Raw genomic sequence first — 14,697 nt, 5'->3', positions numbered from 1 at the left:
CCCTATACATTCCGTAGCATAATTGTCTGTTATATATTATTAATATTGTGTCTAACAAAAAAACGAGCCCTTGAATGTACACTTCCTTTTTGAATGCGTAATTTATCATACAACACACCACTAAAGAACAATCTTTTTCGTTTGTCCCATTTTCTCGGCCAGAGAGTCGGTGATTGGAATGCGCAACCTTAACTCTCAAGATATTGTACTCTACCAGGCCAGGGAGTGTCATTAAGCAAAGAACCGCCAACTCTATTTGGAGCATGAGTGCATGCTTTATTGCGGCTGTTTTCATTTTCCTCCGTTACATTTTTTTGTTATTTTAGCACAGCGTTTTTGTTATTGATATTTTGAATGGTAGTGTAGCAATCCTGCCAAAATCCCAGCGATGCCTTTATGCTACGCAGTTTCTTACGAAAACGCCAGCAGGTTGCTTTCGCCCAACGTATTTTCGGGAACTAATGTTACTCGCTGCAGAGCTCAGACTGCCACATTTCGTTGCTTCACGTGAGCTCACAGGCTTCAGATCCCTATTATGACGTCAAGGGCTCTATGGCGAATGGAGAACCCCAAACAGCCGAAATTTATCCGAGGTCCTTGACTATAGCTAACAATTGTGCCACTTTCCCACATATCGCTGCGTATAGTGGAAGTCGTCATGCACTGCCAGGGCAATAATGCGTCAGATGACTGGTGTGATCTATCAAAAACGAGTGTGGAAAGATTTCTGTCTCTACTTGCAGTTACCGAAAGTCTTCTACACGCCTCAAATTAAACTTCGACGACGACATAAATAATCTATTTGTTTTCAAAATGGCATGCTTTTTGGACTTCTCGCAGATGAAACCATGAAGTTGCTCAGCGTGGAAGCCCTTCTGCATCCATGGACCACTGCCGCACTTAAGGCATCCTGGTGGCACAGTCTTTGTCGCGGCGCCCTTGGCTGTGACGCCCCATATTTTATTGTCTGCTTCGAAAAAATATATACGTTTGTTATGCTTATTTCAATTATTCGTCAAATACATGCCTTAGGAGCATTACTAGAGCGGTGTCAAATACATGCCTTAGGAGCATTACTAGAGCAGTGTCAAATACATGCCTTAGGAGCATTACTAGAGCGGTGTCAAATACATGCCTTAGGAGCATTACTAGAGCGGTGTCAAATACATGCCTTAGGAGCATTACTAGAGCAGTGTCAGTCTCCTGATGGCATTTCGTGGTGATTGCGCTTGCGTCTAACTTTGGCCTTCTTAATATCTTGTGTACGTTATTGTCTACGTCAATTCCACTCACCGGACGCCTCGGATAAGCTGAGCTTCTGTAATAAGTTTAAGGTAGCTTTGCGTCGATGCGTGAAGTACCGCGTTACCATGTCGGTTAGAATCTAAGCGTAAACTGATGGGGCTTTTTTATAAATTTTTCACGCTCTTTTACGCGCGGATATATATATATATATATATATATATATATATATATATATATATATCTATATATATATATATATACAGTTGAGCCTTGATTGAGGCCTGCCCAACACGAAGTTCTAAGATTATTTTGTGTCATTATCCTTTCAGGGCTTCGCACGCTCAACTATGTAGTCATACGTCTATGTGGGCACCGCTTGCCTATGTTTTTAAAGACTATAGTCTTTTTTGGGGACCTTCAATGTTAAAATTTTGGTCTGTCTGTACATTTGTCTGTTCGTCCACCCTTAACGCGAACCGGGTACTCTAAGCGGCACCAGATACCCCAAACGGTCGACCACATTCGCAGTGCTCACCAATGTTGCTCAAGATTCAGCGTCATTATTGTTCGATTGTCAATTACAAAGCTATTATTACGCATATCTGAGGCACCATAACAACACCTATATATTCTGCATGTGCGTCTTTTAATAGAAAAGACATACATAAATAATACGAAGGACCATAGCATTTATCACGCTGCGCTGACCATGTAACGCTTGTACGAAAAGACGAGTGCTTCCAACGATTTGCTAAGATGACATGGTGGTGACACCTACCCGTTGTCTTGCGTTCTACACCTTATCACCTCTGAGACGCCCGTCTCAGGGCCACACGCTTCGTTTTCCAAAAAAAAAACTGCCAGATGGCGCTCATGTTTCACGTGCGACGTGACTTGATGCGCTCGTTCGCCTCCGCTGCACACTCGAGGCACTCTAACGCAGCGCCTCTAGAATACCATTCACCGATTTTCTTGCGAGATAATGCTAGAGTAGCAGGCAATAATTGCCGAGTTATTACGTGGACGCTTTCTGTCGCGACAAAGAAGAAAAACGCTAAAACATATGGCGCGAGGGTTGTGTATTATTACTGAGCAGAAGTGTAAAATCGCCAGCCGCAATATTATTGTACTACTTACTGAGTGGGTTTCTGACCACCCTTTACAAAAAGCTCTTCAACAGTTCATTACAATACCGCCGAGTCCACAATAGACAGCTGCTCGGGTGCACACATTGCCTAGTGGTTGCCCGCTGCGAGGAGGGTACTTCACTGCGTCGTGAAGTGATGAAGAGTTATGATGTATTCGGCACTTTGCGGCTGTGTTTGCACTAAGCATAAAGTTGGCAGCGGGCTCTCAGGCCTCTCCTCCAGCTTAGGCTGTAATTGTGCTGCGTGTTCCGCACAGGCCTGGCAATTTGCGGTGTGCTTGGCAATTTTAAGACTATGATAAATTGTCCTGAATAAAGCTTGAACGAATAAATGAAAAGGTGAAACCTATATAACAGGTCCGTTTTATGCGTGCAAAAAAGCGCCACAGGGATGCGGCATGCCCCCAATGCTCGACGCTGGCCAACTGAATATCAATAAGTACTCGATGGACAAAAAACGCCAGTGCTGAGATAATGGGCCACATTCCATTACTCACTTCTGGTTTAATAAACCTGATAAATGGAGAGCATGGGCGGCAAACGACAAAGGAGATTTCTATACAAGCGTAGCCAACAACTCGTACCATTCGACAGTAACTCTATTGTTGACAAACACCCAGGGCGAACGCTTCTGCTTCGCCTGGTAACCATGTGTACGGAGGACTTGGAGGCTAATTATTATTATTATTATTATTATTATTATTATTATTATTATTATTATTATTATTATTATTATTATTATTATTATTATTATTATTATTATTTGTTCTGTGAACAACCCAAGCAGCTGCCCCAAGTGTAACCTACTTGGGGCAGCCCCACTCCGTTCACTGCATACCGTGATACACAGAGTTCCCTATACATCCATGCCGCGATAGAAGTCTCCCACATCAACTACCCGAGTCATCCCCACTTCCCACGACCGGTGTCTTCCTTGCTGTCACGGTGTCTTACGCCGTGCTTGCTGTACTAACACAATCATCATCATCAGCAGCAAAAGAATAAGGCTCTCGAGCGTAATTCACCGCGTGCTCTCGAGAGGAAGAAGAACTGAATCGAGCGGTTAGAGATGAACGCCCGTCTCGCGTCTGCTTCTGGCGGCAAAGGATCCAGTCGTGGATACAAGAGCGGACTCGGCTTCTCTGGTAAGCGCCGTGTTATGCATTCACTGGCGAGAGAAGCGTTGCATGGCAACTGTGGTGTCGTGGTTTAAGTACCGGTTTCGGAACCAGTTGGCTGGCCCCTAGAGGACATTGTACTTATGTATATATAGCGATGCTTGTGTCATATAAAGAGTGTTCCCCGCCCGAGTCTTGGCTGTGCCGCAATCTCCTCCTTCCCGGCCTGCGCTTCGGGCGTCGGGCCTCGCGTCCTCCGTGCGTCTCGTCCGACGCACGATACGACAGCAACCTTAATCCTCGACTATAGGGTATCTGTTGGTGGCAATCGCGGGTCAGCGTTCTTGTGCATTAGTGTGAACATGCGTCTTGTGCATATATAAGTGCTCTTGCGCCTTAGTGCCTAGCTAATGTAAAGATGCGTTTCGTCGTTCTGACGCTGCGATTGTCAGAGGCCACGTAGAAAGGAACGTGTAATTGAGATCTGCTCCGCCAGGTGCCGTAAGGAGAAGTGTTCACCTTAAAGCTGAACATTTTGACAGAGGTGCTTACCTGCATGATTGGGATAATTGACTTAAAAGGAGCTTCAACAAAAAAAAGTGTGGGGAAAGGGAAAAGTTATTTTTCGACCCTACGGAATCATCTCTATTCCTTCTTCGGGAAGGTGTGGAGGTGTAGAGTGGACCTTTAACTTCTTTTACAACAGATGAAGATAAGTGTCATCTCAAATACAGGATAATTCGTTTTCAGCGCAAGAAAAAAAAACAGTGATACCCTATAGACTGTCTTTGTGTAATGTCGTATAAGCGCTAACCAGTATTGCAGTATTCAATAGTATGAACCAACTAACTTGCATTTACGTAGGGCTGACGCAGTATATCGCTATGGCTCCTTTTGTGGCTTCAAAAATACAACCAAATTCACGTTGGGGCTAGCTCTCATTACGTTACAGTTGCGCGAGTCCCTTAAAATGCTCAATGCGTGCCCTTAAGCTGTTCTACTATGAGCTTTTGTACCATTCGCTACGTGCAAAGAACAAATTACCTGAACGCATTGCACTCTGGAAGGCATTACACTGCATGGACTTCAAAAGGTGGTGATATATCATAGAATTATTGGTACAATCTGTCGCCCACAGGAGCGTGCCTTGGTATTAAGACGTGTCTAATTAGGTGTCAAAATTTACATCAGGTATTTCGGACTATGAGCATTCCCATGAAAACGCAATGCAGTTTGTAGCTAACGGGAACCAGCAGAAGTGCTCTACTTTATTGGTTGATTTTGGTGTAGATTGTTGCAGTTTTCCTGAATGGCATTGTTGACTGCGCGGCAGTATGAAGTCAGTTGCCCATCAAGGCAGAACTGTACGTTGCTACATAAGCGGACATAGCTAAAAACGTGCGCATGATTTGAAAAATTACTGTGGAGCTGCTGAAAAATCCAATTATTATACAAGGCACTATTGTATTTTAGCTTGAATGACTGTTTGTTTCCATAATTCTCGAATGATGACATGTTTTATTACATACTGACCAGGTGGAAAATCGATAGTAACGTCGATTACACCTCTGTGCAGGCCTTTTCAGCAGTGCGCAAGATACCGTTGAAGAGTCGACGTGGAAGCCAATACTGTGCTTGGGCATCACGTTCCTGCTTGTAGGTATAACCGTCGCCGTCATGCTGTTAACAAGAGAAAAGTCCTTGGAGACGCTTCGTCACTGCAAGCGCCTGATGTGCACGGACCCGTACGAAGCTCTGGAAAGCCTTCTGAACTACACCGTAAAACCTTGTGACGACATGTACGCCCACGTGTGCAGTCGGTGGACCGGTAACACCGAGCACGTGGGCTTCCTCCAGGAGTCCTTCGACCTTTACCTCATTAAGATGCACGCCATATTTGAGACCTCGGACGTCAATGTCATTGGCGAAGGGCTCAGTGACGGCTTGCGGATCGGTGGCGTCTTATTCACTCAGTGTCTCACTGCCATAAAAGGAAAGAAAGTTATTCAGAAGGAAGATATGGATTACATAACGCAGACTATCCTCTTAACCCGAATAATTGACAGCAAGACGACGCAGGATGCCTTAAGGGAGGGCACGGAAATCTCGTTCACGTACGGCCTGAACAGCTTGATCACGCTGCGTCCTCAGCGCCTGGACAACGACGCGGTGATGTACGCATTCCCGGGAAGCACAGTGAAGACGTACTTACCAGCGAGCGCTGACGTCAAGCAGTGCGTCAGCCATCTACTCGCCTCCATGACCATTGTGACGGATGTACAGACGCTCACGACTACGGTATTGTCCCTGGATCGTGCCGTCGCAGCTCATTTTCGTCGTGCGAGATCCTTGCACAAGAAAATACCCGCTAACCGACTTCGGGAAGAGTCCCCCACCCTGGAGGCATTAGTCGCGAATCCCATGGAACGTCTGATTAAGATGTGCAGCTTGAGCAAAGGGTATCTGCTCGTCCGCGACTACGAAAACTTAATGGCATTCCTTCATCTTCTCATTCAGTCTTCTGGCTTGGACATCTCCTGGTACCTCGTGGTCCAAATGCTGGTGGACCTGCTGTTTTTCGACTACGTGGCGAGATACAAGCTGAGCGACAAGTGGCAGGCGTTGCGCACCTGCTCCTTAGTCGTGAACAAGGCCGTGTCCAACGTCTGGTCATCACTGAGCAGGCAGCTGATGTTGAACAAGACGAACCACGACCCTATCACCAACCTCTTAGACAGCGTCACGTTGGAGCTGGCCGCCAACAGCACCTACGTGCACGAGTACCTGAGCGGCAAAGCCTTTTTAACATTGCAGGAAGTCGTTAGAAATATTTCGTTTGTCTCTAATAGCGAGCTGCTCCAACTGCAACGCAATCTAGTCCTGGGCACCGCTTTGTTGATGCCGTCCAATCATAGCTTCGTGCGCTCCTACGTAGACGTTAAACAACAAACGCGCACCGCCTCACTGACGTGGCCGCCTGGCGTCGTCTGGGACATCGCCGCACTTCTGAAGATGGAAATGACTCAGCTGTACAGGGAGGAAACGAACTCCGTGTTCCTCTCTACTGCCCTCGAAATGCCTCATGTCTTCTACGCCGATGATATGGATCACCTGCTCAACTACGGCGTGCTAGGGGCTGCGCTGGTGAGAGAGCTGGTTCTAGCCGTCGCACCGGGATCGCAGCTGGCCACGGCTGACCTGCTTTGGTCGTCAGAGGCGGCCGGGCAACTCCTCGAGCGATTAGCGTGCTACGCGGATCCCAGCGTACACCCACACGAGCCCAACACGACTGACTTTAAGATGGAAGTCTTTTCTTGGCTGGCGAGCGTCAAGGTTGCGTACGGTGCCCTAAAGAGAAACTTCGGGATTGCGCGGCTCGGCGATTTAACGTGGAAAATGATTCAGAGGCAGTTCTTCCTTCGCTTTTCCCTGGCGGCTTGCCATTCGCCGAGTGCTGCGGTGCTAAGTGCTCGCCACAAGTGCATTTGGCCTCTCTCCGGGAATGCCGCGTTTATGGAAGCATTCGACTGCCCAGACTCGTCACCAATGTCACGTCACCCATGTCAAGCAACCATGCCGTCACCTTGGTGACCAATCGTCATCTCTTACGCTTGCTTTGTTTTATTTGCATTCAATATTTTTTTCTTCATATTGTTGTTCTACCCGATAGGCTTGAACGACCAACTAGCAATTCTATTTTCCGAACTTAATACACCTGAACGTTTTTAATCTCGGACATTAATTTGCGCCTGGAGGCGCTTAAATGTATTTTAATACCAGCCTAAATGTCTGCATACATGTGATCTCCCTTGCGGCAGAAGACGCAAAGCAAGAAGCATGCAGCATGTAATTGCGCTGTTTCGTGTAAAACTTAAAGCGGTCTATATATAGTATGTGTATTTCCTAACCAACATGTTTATAGTAATCGCCGGAAAAGCACGAGTACGCCGTACGTTGATATTCAACGAGCGAACGTACCACCTCTGTAGCAGCGTTGTTGGGGAACTGCTGTGGTTGCACGTGCTTCTTGACTCTCGTTGCGGTAGGGCTTGCAGACAGAGTAAAAAATATATATTTGTGAGCAGACGTCTATGTGTATACATGACCTCAAGATACGATGGATTTCTTAAACACATTGGAGACAGCAGTATGTGCTTATCAATGTGCTGCGAGCACATTTCGTAGCCTGCTTTTTTTCTGAATCCGTTTGGCTGTAGGACCTAAGAATGACGATTACTGAGTATGTACCGTCAAATTGACTAACTCCTAATTAAGAAGCTGTGGCTAGTAATATTAACTTGAGGACCCCTTGTCCCATACTCAGTACTAATCAAACTAGATTAATTATCTTTGCTGTTTAGTTACTATTGTGACCTTGAAAGGAAAATTGTGAAGCTATTGCAATTCAAACCTCAAATGAGAAAACAAACGAGGCCGTGGAAAAAGCCTAGAAGTACAGAAGTGCACTTGTTTTCCTCTGAGCATGGCATAAATGAAATGCAAAGGTTCGCCTGAGTAGCGAGTGAAACTCTTTACAGCGAAAGCTGCTATGAGATCCGAACTCGGGTCACGCGCAGCGCCGTAGTTGTCCGCTGCCTCAGGCAGGCGCCGCCACCGGTGTCCGTAACCTAATACCAATGACCCAGTGGGGCTCGAATCCGGGTCCACTGTGTACCAGCGCAGTATTCTATCACTGAGGCACGCCGCTGCTTGGGACTTGTTGGCAAACTTGCCTTATGCGGGCTTGATGTCGGCAAAGCAATCTCGTCAATACGACTTATAAAGCGTTTTAAAATGGCGAGAGAACAAGCAGTCATTGCACAATTCGAATAGCGTAACAAGTGGCTCGTCCAATGCTCCAACTCATTACAAAAGCTTGTTTTTGTGTAGCTAATAATTGAATGTGGCGCATACCCACTGCAGGAACAATTGGCACAAAATTCCTCGCAATCGTTTAGCAGATACCACGCTTCTCAGAAGAATGACGAAAATTAGCATAGCAACTGCCGGCCTACTACAATAAAATTTCTATTAATAATGTCATAGTGGGCATCAAGCAAGTCTGCTTGCAGCAGTTACCCAATGAGTGTTTAGAAAAGGCTCTGAAAGGCCACTTTTCTAGCTTTCGCTGTGGCTGTTCGCCACCTTCCGCGCAGGCATGGCGTTTTTTCAATTATTTTTTATAATCGAACATTACTAGATGCTATACATAATTGGTAGAGTGATTTTATGTACCAGTTATCAGTAATTATCTGAAGAAAGGCGACGAGCCCCCCCCCCCCCCTTTTCTTTGGTGTGTGTTGGGCATAACATAAGACCAACGAACAATGAAGTTAGGTAAAATGGAGTGCACATTACGTTTCACTGTAGTACTATATTAGCATTTTACAGATGCAAGTGGACTTTTTCATTATTAAAGCGGATGAAAAATGAACTTTACTATTTAGGCAATATTTGGCAGATATACACCTTCGGAATCAATGTTCTGCGAAGCATGCGGATGGATGATGAGTGTGCTTTATTTTTCTTTTATTGGGTGAGACGTCATGAAGATAGAGTAAAAAGATATATTTGTGGGGAGACGTCTATCTGAATACATGACCCCCCTTTTTAAGTATTAATCCACGTACATGCATATATGCTAAGCAGCCACATAGCTTTTGAATGCGAATATTTTCTTAGCGAACTTAGCGAGCGAACTTGGCGAGCGTTACTTCCGGCTACGCAACTGGTTTCAAACTATCGTACAGTGTGTACTGCAAGTGCAATTGCAAAGGGGCTGCTACACCTCCATTAGTATAATTACGGTATTTTTATTCTAGTTTTTGTTATGGCATGAAGTCGCGTTGTTTTGCTGTTTTCTTAAGATAGCAATTATAAGGATACTCTCAGCTTGATTCGGCCGCCGGCATCACCGTCATTCGCTGTATATGTATACGTATCTGTATATACGAAAATGCAAGAAAGAAAAAAAAAGTCACAGCTTTCCCGCAAAGGCGAAGCAATGAGTGGTGACTTTTAAGTGATACCCAACAGTGCAATGTTTACGTATGCTCACATGCAAGCTTCCAGATCGTGTTGTGAACAGTTCAACCAATAACTCTTCAATCTTACGTATGTTTATTACAACATTCGCAATCCGAAACCCACACGTAGACCTTCAGAAAACACAGCGCGTGGTAGTAATGTTTGCTAATATTCTGTCGCCAGTGATTGTCGGCCGGCATCACTGCTCCGGGGGGTACGATTCCGTGGTTCTCAGCACCGACCTGGCCCGTCCGAGTGTCACATTCATCGCGGACTCTGCAAGATGCACGCAAACATGCGAGATAACGCGATGTTGAGGTGGCGCACTTAGTGTTGCACACGTTTCTCGCGCATTGCTGTCAGCAGGTGCTTTTTTTTAGTTTTTATGAACAAGTGCGTGCGTTGTGTGGAAGAAAAAAAACGATTTATTATGTGCAGACGCGTCACTGCGGATGTTTCTATTGCTTTCAACATAAGTGTTTTTCCTGAACGTTCGAATACCTCACCTGATCTTTATAGATTACATTGGGACAAAACTTGTCATATAACATAGTTTTGGCCTAATCTCCATAAAGTTTGAAGACAGCGTCCCCGAGCGTTCTTCAGGTTCTAAATGAGCAGTTGGGCATGATGACGCAAAAGGATAGCCGCACTAAAACACACTGAAAAGTTTCGGCTTGTTTGAGTGATTACACGTCTATATATATACACAGGTATGATCACAGGCAGGGCAGTGAAAAAAGGATCGGATGTCCCTTCCCCCCTCATGAGGGGGGTGCTATGTTTGCTCCTTTCTACTCATTCGAGTCTGTACCGACATTGTTCATAGTGCAAGGTTATAGTGACGCAGGTTATTGGCAACAATGGCAGCCGAGAACCCTCCCCGCTGCATACAAAAGCTGCGTACTTCCCGACTTTAGTCCAGTAAAGTATCATACAAAAAACAGGTCTCTGTGACAAGAACTTTGCCACTTGGTTTTATTATTATTATTATTATTATTATTATTATTATTATTATTATTATTATTATTATTATTATTATTATTATTATTATTATTATTATTATTATTATTATTATGAACCTACTGCGAAGCTTTCTTTCTTCACGACCCTATCAGCGGGGATGTGTGTGTGTGTGTGTGTGCGCGTGGGGGGGGGGGGGTGTACAAACATGTCTACTATTTTAGCTCCCTGTACATATAGTCGAGTTCCTCCATATTTCGACTCGCCCGAGGGTAACGTGTACCCGGCGCTTCACGTAACTTGAACCAAGCTTTAAAACCAAAGGGGCGTAACAGTAATAAACGAAACAAATAAGCGTCACCTATGCACCTGTAATGGTGTTCGAGCATTTAGAGAGCACATGTAGTGTGGAGTGGTTATCCTGTGATGACAGTATATAAAATGTAGGCTTACGAAGGCTTTCAGGCGGTTGGCCTGTGGTCTGAGCGGGTGGCTGCTCGGCGTGTGCACGGCGAAGCAGTGGAAGAACAGCGCCATGAGGGCCACGAACAGGAGCAGGTACACTACAGACATGAACGGGTGCGACTGCGAACCGAAACAAAGCGGGTGCTGGTATCGTATCACAGTCCTGCAACGTACACTCTACATGCACCTTGGTATTCAATGAGGCGAGAGCGTACAGACCTATCCCATGTTTGTAAACAGCGGTAGGTGCCGTCGACATACTGAGGCACTTGTTGTGACGTCGCAAAGCGCAGACTCCGCCCATCCTGAAGCTCGACATTACCCTAACAAGGTGTCACAGCTGGCACAGCAGCTATAAAGTTGCCTCTGAGCAAAACCAGTCGGGCAGCCTCTGCCCGAACACGCGGGACGTGCGACAGGCTCCACTTACGCAGTTCTAGCGTGCGTTAAAAACACCAGATAGTCGAAATTTCCAAAGCCAGAAGGCAACCACTACGGCGTCTCTCATAATCGTATCATGGTTGTGGGTCATCGAACCAGTGATATTATTATTAACGTTTTGTGCCTCACGACTCTCTGGCGAGAATATACAGACCTCCTAAAAGATTTCGCGTGTCTCCTTAGAGGGAGTCATATGTAAAAGGTAGTCATATTTCACAAAAGAAAGAGTCAAATGATTTTTTTAGACTGCGCGTGAGTAGTATTAACATAGACTCAAGTCACCCTCGGTTAAGCGCCACGCATCTGTGAGTAACCTGCACACCTGTAAGCACAAAACAGCCAGCCGCTGCAGGTGAAATACCGGAAGTTGCAACCTACACAGATCAGCTTTGTTGTCCAGAGCCAACACAGACCGTTGCGGGTTGCTTTCATTGACATTACTTGCGGTCATAAGCCACCAAAACTATTAGATTTGATGAGATGAATATTCAAAAAGTATGCCACGAAACATTGTTTTAAGAATGAACCAAGAGTTCCAGCCTTTGATGAACATAGAGGTTTCGCAAGTATCTCACCCTCGCGATAGACCCATAGCCTAGCAGAAGTAGCAAGTCGGCAGAATCCATTTGTAGAAAAACAACGTTTAGACATCAATTTCTATTTTATTATGCAACTGCACGTCATCTGCCCCGCCGCGGTGGTCTAGTGGCTAAGGTACTCGGCTGCTGACCCGCAGGTCGTGGAATCAAAGCCCGGCTGAGGCGGGTCATTTCCGAAGAAGGCGGAACTGTTGTAGGCCAATATACTCAGATATCGGTGCACATTAAACAACCACAGGTGGTCGAAATTTCTGAAGCCCTCCACTACGGCGTCTCTCATAATTATATATGGTGGTTTTGGGACATTAAACGCCACAATTCAATCAACTGTGCGTAATCTCCTGTGATGTAGAAGAACGCCGGTGATTGGTCCGCCAAGGTTCGATCTGTACGAGCTTTACGGGATAACACTTTGTCGCGAATAATTGAGAAATGATAAACTATGAGCAGTCTGCATGCTGTATGAACACGCCGATGGAAGTGTGCCTTGTTCCGCAGCGCCAGAACAAGAAACCAAACGCTATAAATTCGCAAACGTCGCTCATGAAAGGAATACGTATAGTTGACAGCGAGTGACGAAGAACCATCCAACGCCAACTGAAAAGATTGACAAGAACTCGTTGGCTCATGGATTAGCACGCGCTTTATCGTTTGCCGAGGTTCGTTATCAAAGCGGCATAGGCTGTCTGCTTACGGCGCATGCCCGATTCGTTACGTCACTGGCCACGATGTCGTCAAAAACGAGTGCCCCAGATGAATTTTCACCGGTTACTGCAAGAGCGCCCGACTTTAAAGAGAGCTATAGCTATAGGCTGGGTGCGTCTGAGGCAGTCATTTTGTATTGAGCTTAACTAGTATTCATTCATCATGTTTTGCGTAAGTGTATTCACAATTGCGTGCATGACAGCCTCGTCGCCTATGAATTCAGCCATGCCAGCTCGTGTTCGACGAATACGACGCTTCATATGGCACGTGGCCGGTGAGTCTAGATCGGCATACCGCCACCACCTTTTTCTTTTCTGGTTCTTCTGACTCGCGGAATTATTGACGTTTTCTCACTCATCGAAACTCCCATATTGCCCGCTCGAGCGCCGCCGGAAACTTCGTCGAATTCTCGTTTTTAATAACAGTAAATCACCACAAAAACGCGCTTTGGGATTGGTTGCATTACGAATAATATTACTGGGAGTTTTACTTCCCAAAACCACGATACAATTATGAGACACGCCGTAGTGGAGGGCTTCGTAAATTCTGACCAGCTGATTTTTTTTTTTTTCATGTGTGCCCCACCGCAGTGGCTTTGTGAGGGCCCTTACACGTGCTAGCCGCACACCCGCTCCGCACGTGGCGGGACCCCTGCCGCCCGCAAACGGAGAGCAAAATGGTGGCCCAGCGCCAAAATTAAACACAAGCGCTACTGCATGGGCTTTGCGTGAGCGGCTCTGATGCGCACTCTGGTTGGACGACGCGACGACTGTTGAGGCTGTCAACCAATTGGCGGAGCTTCAGTTTTCGAGGTCGGCAACCATCACCAACAGCACACGACGCTGACAAGTTCTTGAATGCGTTGGTTCAAGCCGCCACGTTTATCATGAAATTGAAGCTGTTGTATTTTCACGACGCGTTTTTCGGCCGCAAGTGTTTCGTCGCCGTAGTCATCTGCGTTCGAGGCTAATTAGGCACTCCCTTTTTGTTGTTGTTGTCGTCGTTACAGCACATAAGTCGTATCGCTCGAGTTGCATTTGGCGCAACGGCGATCTTTTACAGCTAGCACGAATTCGAGCGCCAACACGTGCAAACGTTTTGTATTACGATGAAGAAAAGGCCTACAGTGGCAACGGCAATGCACGCTGCGATACCGCGATGCTATCTACAAATAGCCGAAGGAATTGACTGGTCAGTAATGTTTATGATTGGGTGCTGGTGTATATCGTGTTGCGCGGCTTGCTGACGCTCTCTTTACTTTGCTCTATACAAGTTCGTGTTCGCTATATAACATGTCAGAATGAGCTCGGCAAGTATTGAAGTAATTGAAGTTTCAGTCTAGAAGAAAATGTTTAGCATGTGTGCTATATTCATTAAAGCTGGAATTAAATGTATGTGCATATCAAGTAGTCATGCATCATATGAGAGGCACTATAGCTTGTTTTTAAAAGAATCCAAATATGAAGCGTAATGTGTGTTTACATTTTATGCAAGACACCTTGTTGCTGTCGAAAACACATGTGTACATTTTTTGTTGGTGTACGTCAAAAATGACACCACAAACATCGCTGTTATTATACTCATCTGAAGGTTTCAGAATTTATTTGCTACAACCCATTCACTTCTACATTCCTGTTGCTCACCTCATCATCTTTTCCCATCGGCAATATGGATATGTTTCATTACATACTCCGACACAGCCTCAATGCTACACGGACTAATATGATGTCATAACGAGCTTTTTATTTCAAAATATTAGCTTTCTCCACCCACTTGAATGCTCTGTGGATGATGTGTGACAAATTTTCGGCGCTTTAGCTTCCTTTTCTCCCACTTGAGTAATTGTTAGCAGGAAATATTCTGTTTGGCTATGTTCACAGTAGTCCAGTGAAAGGCATGTTTGAATAAAATGCATTTTTTTCTTTTTGGACGTCAATGAAACCATGAATCTCGTTCACTGACGCATATTTCTGCTTACTCTAAGGTA

General features: G+C 45.6%; 2 protein-coding genes across 3 annotated transcripts in view; both read right to left on the bottom strand.

Annotated features, from left to right (window-relative positions):
• The window catches only part of LOC142786809 (disintegrin and metalloproteinase domain-containing protein 10 homolog), a 209,325-nt gene that overhangs the window by 874 nt on the left and 193,754 nt on the right, over window positions 1–14,697 (bottom strand). The gene's annotated exons all lie outside the window — the stretch shown is intronic.
• LOC119184932 (disintegrin and metalloproteinase domain-containing protein 10) overlaps window positions 9,416–14,697 on the bottom strand; it is a 29,660-nt gene continuing 24,378 nt past the window's right edge. Inside the window, exons 12-13 of the mRNA XM_075884416.1 lie at window positions 10,954–11,085; window positions 9,416–9,813 (exon numbers count right to left, since the gene is read on the bottom strand). Of these exons, the coding sequence (XP_075740531.1) occupies window positions 9,802–9,813; window positions 10,954–11,085 (144 nt within the window). The 3' untranslated portion in view covers window positions 9,416–9,801. The remainder of the gene's footprint in view (window positions 9,814–10,953; window positions 11,086–14,697) is intronic.

The sequence above is a fragment of the Rhipicephalus microplus genome, unplaced genomic scaffold (assembly GCF_043290135.1).
Source record: "Rhipicephalus microplus isolate Deutch F79 unplaced genomic scaffold, USDA_Rmic scaffold_32, whole genome shotgun sequence".
Lineage (NCBI taxonomy): Eukaryota > Metazoa > Arthropoda > Arachnida > Ixodida > Ixodidae > Rhipicephalus > Rhipicephalus microplus.
This window is presented reverse-complemented; position numbering and strand designations above follow the sequence as displayed.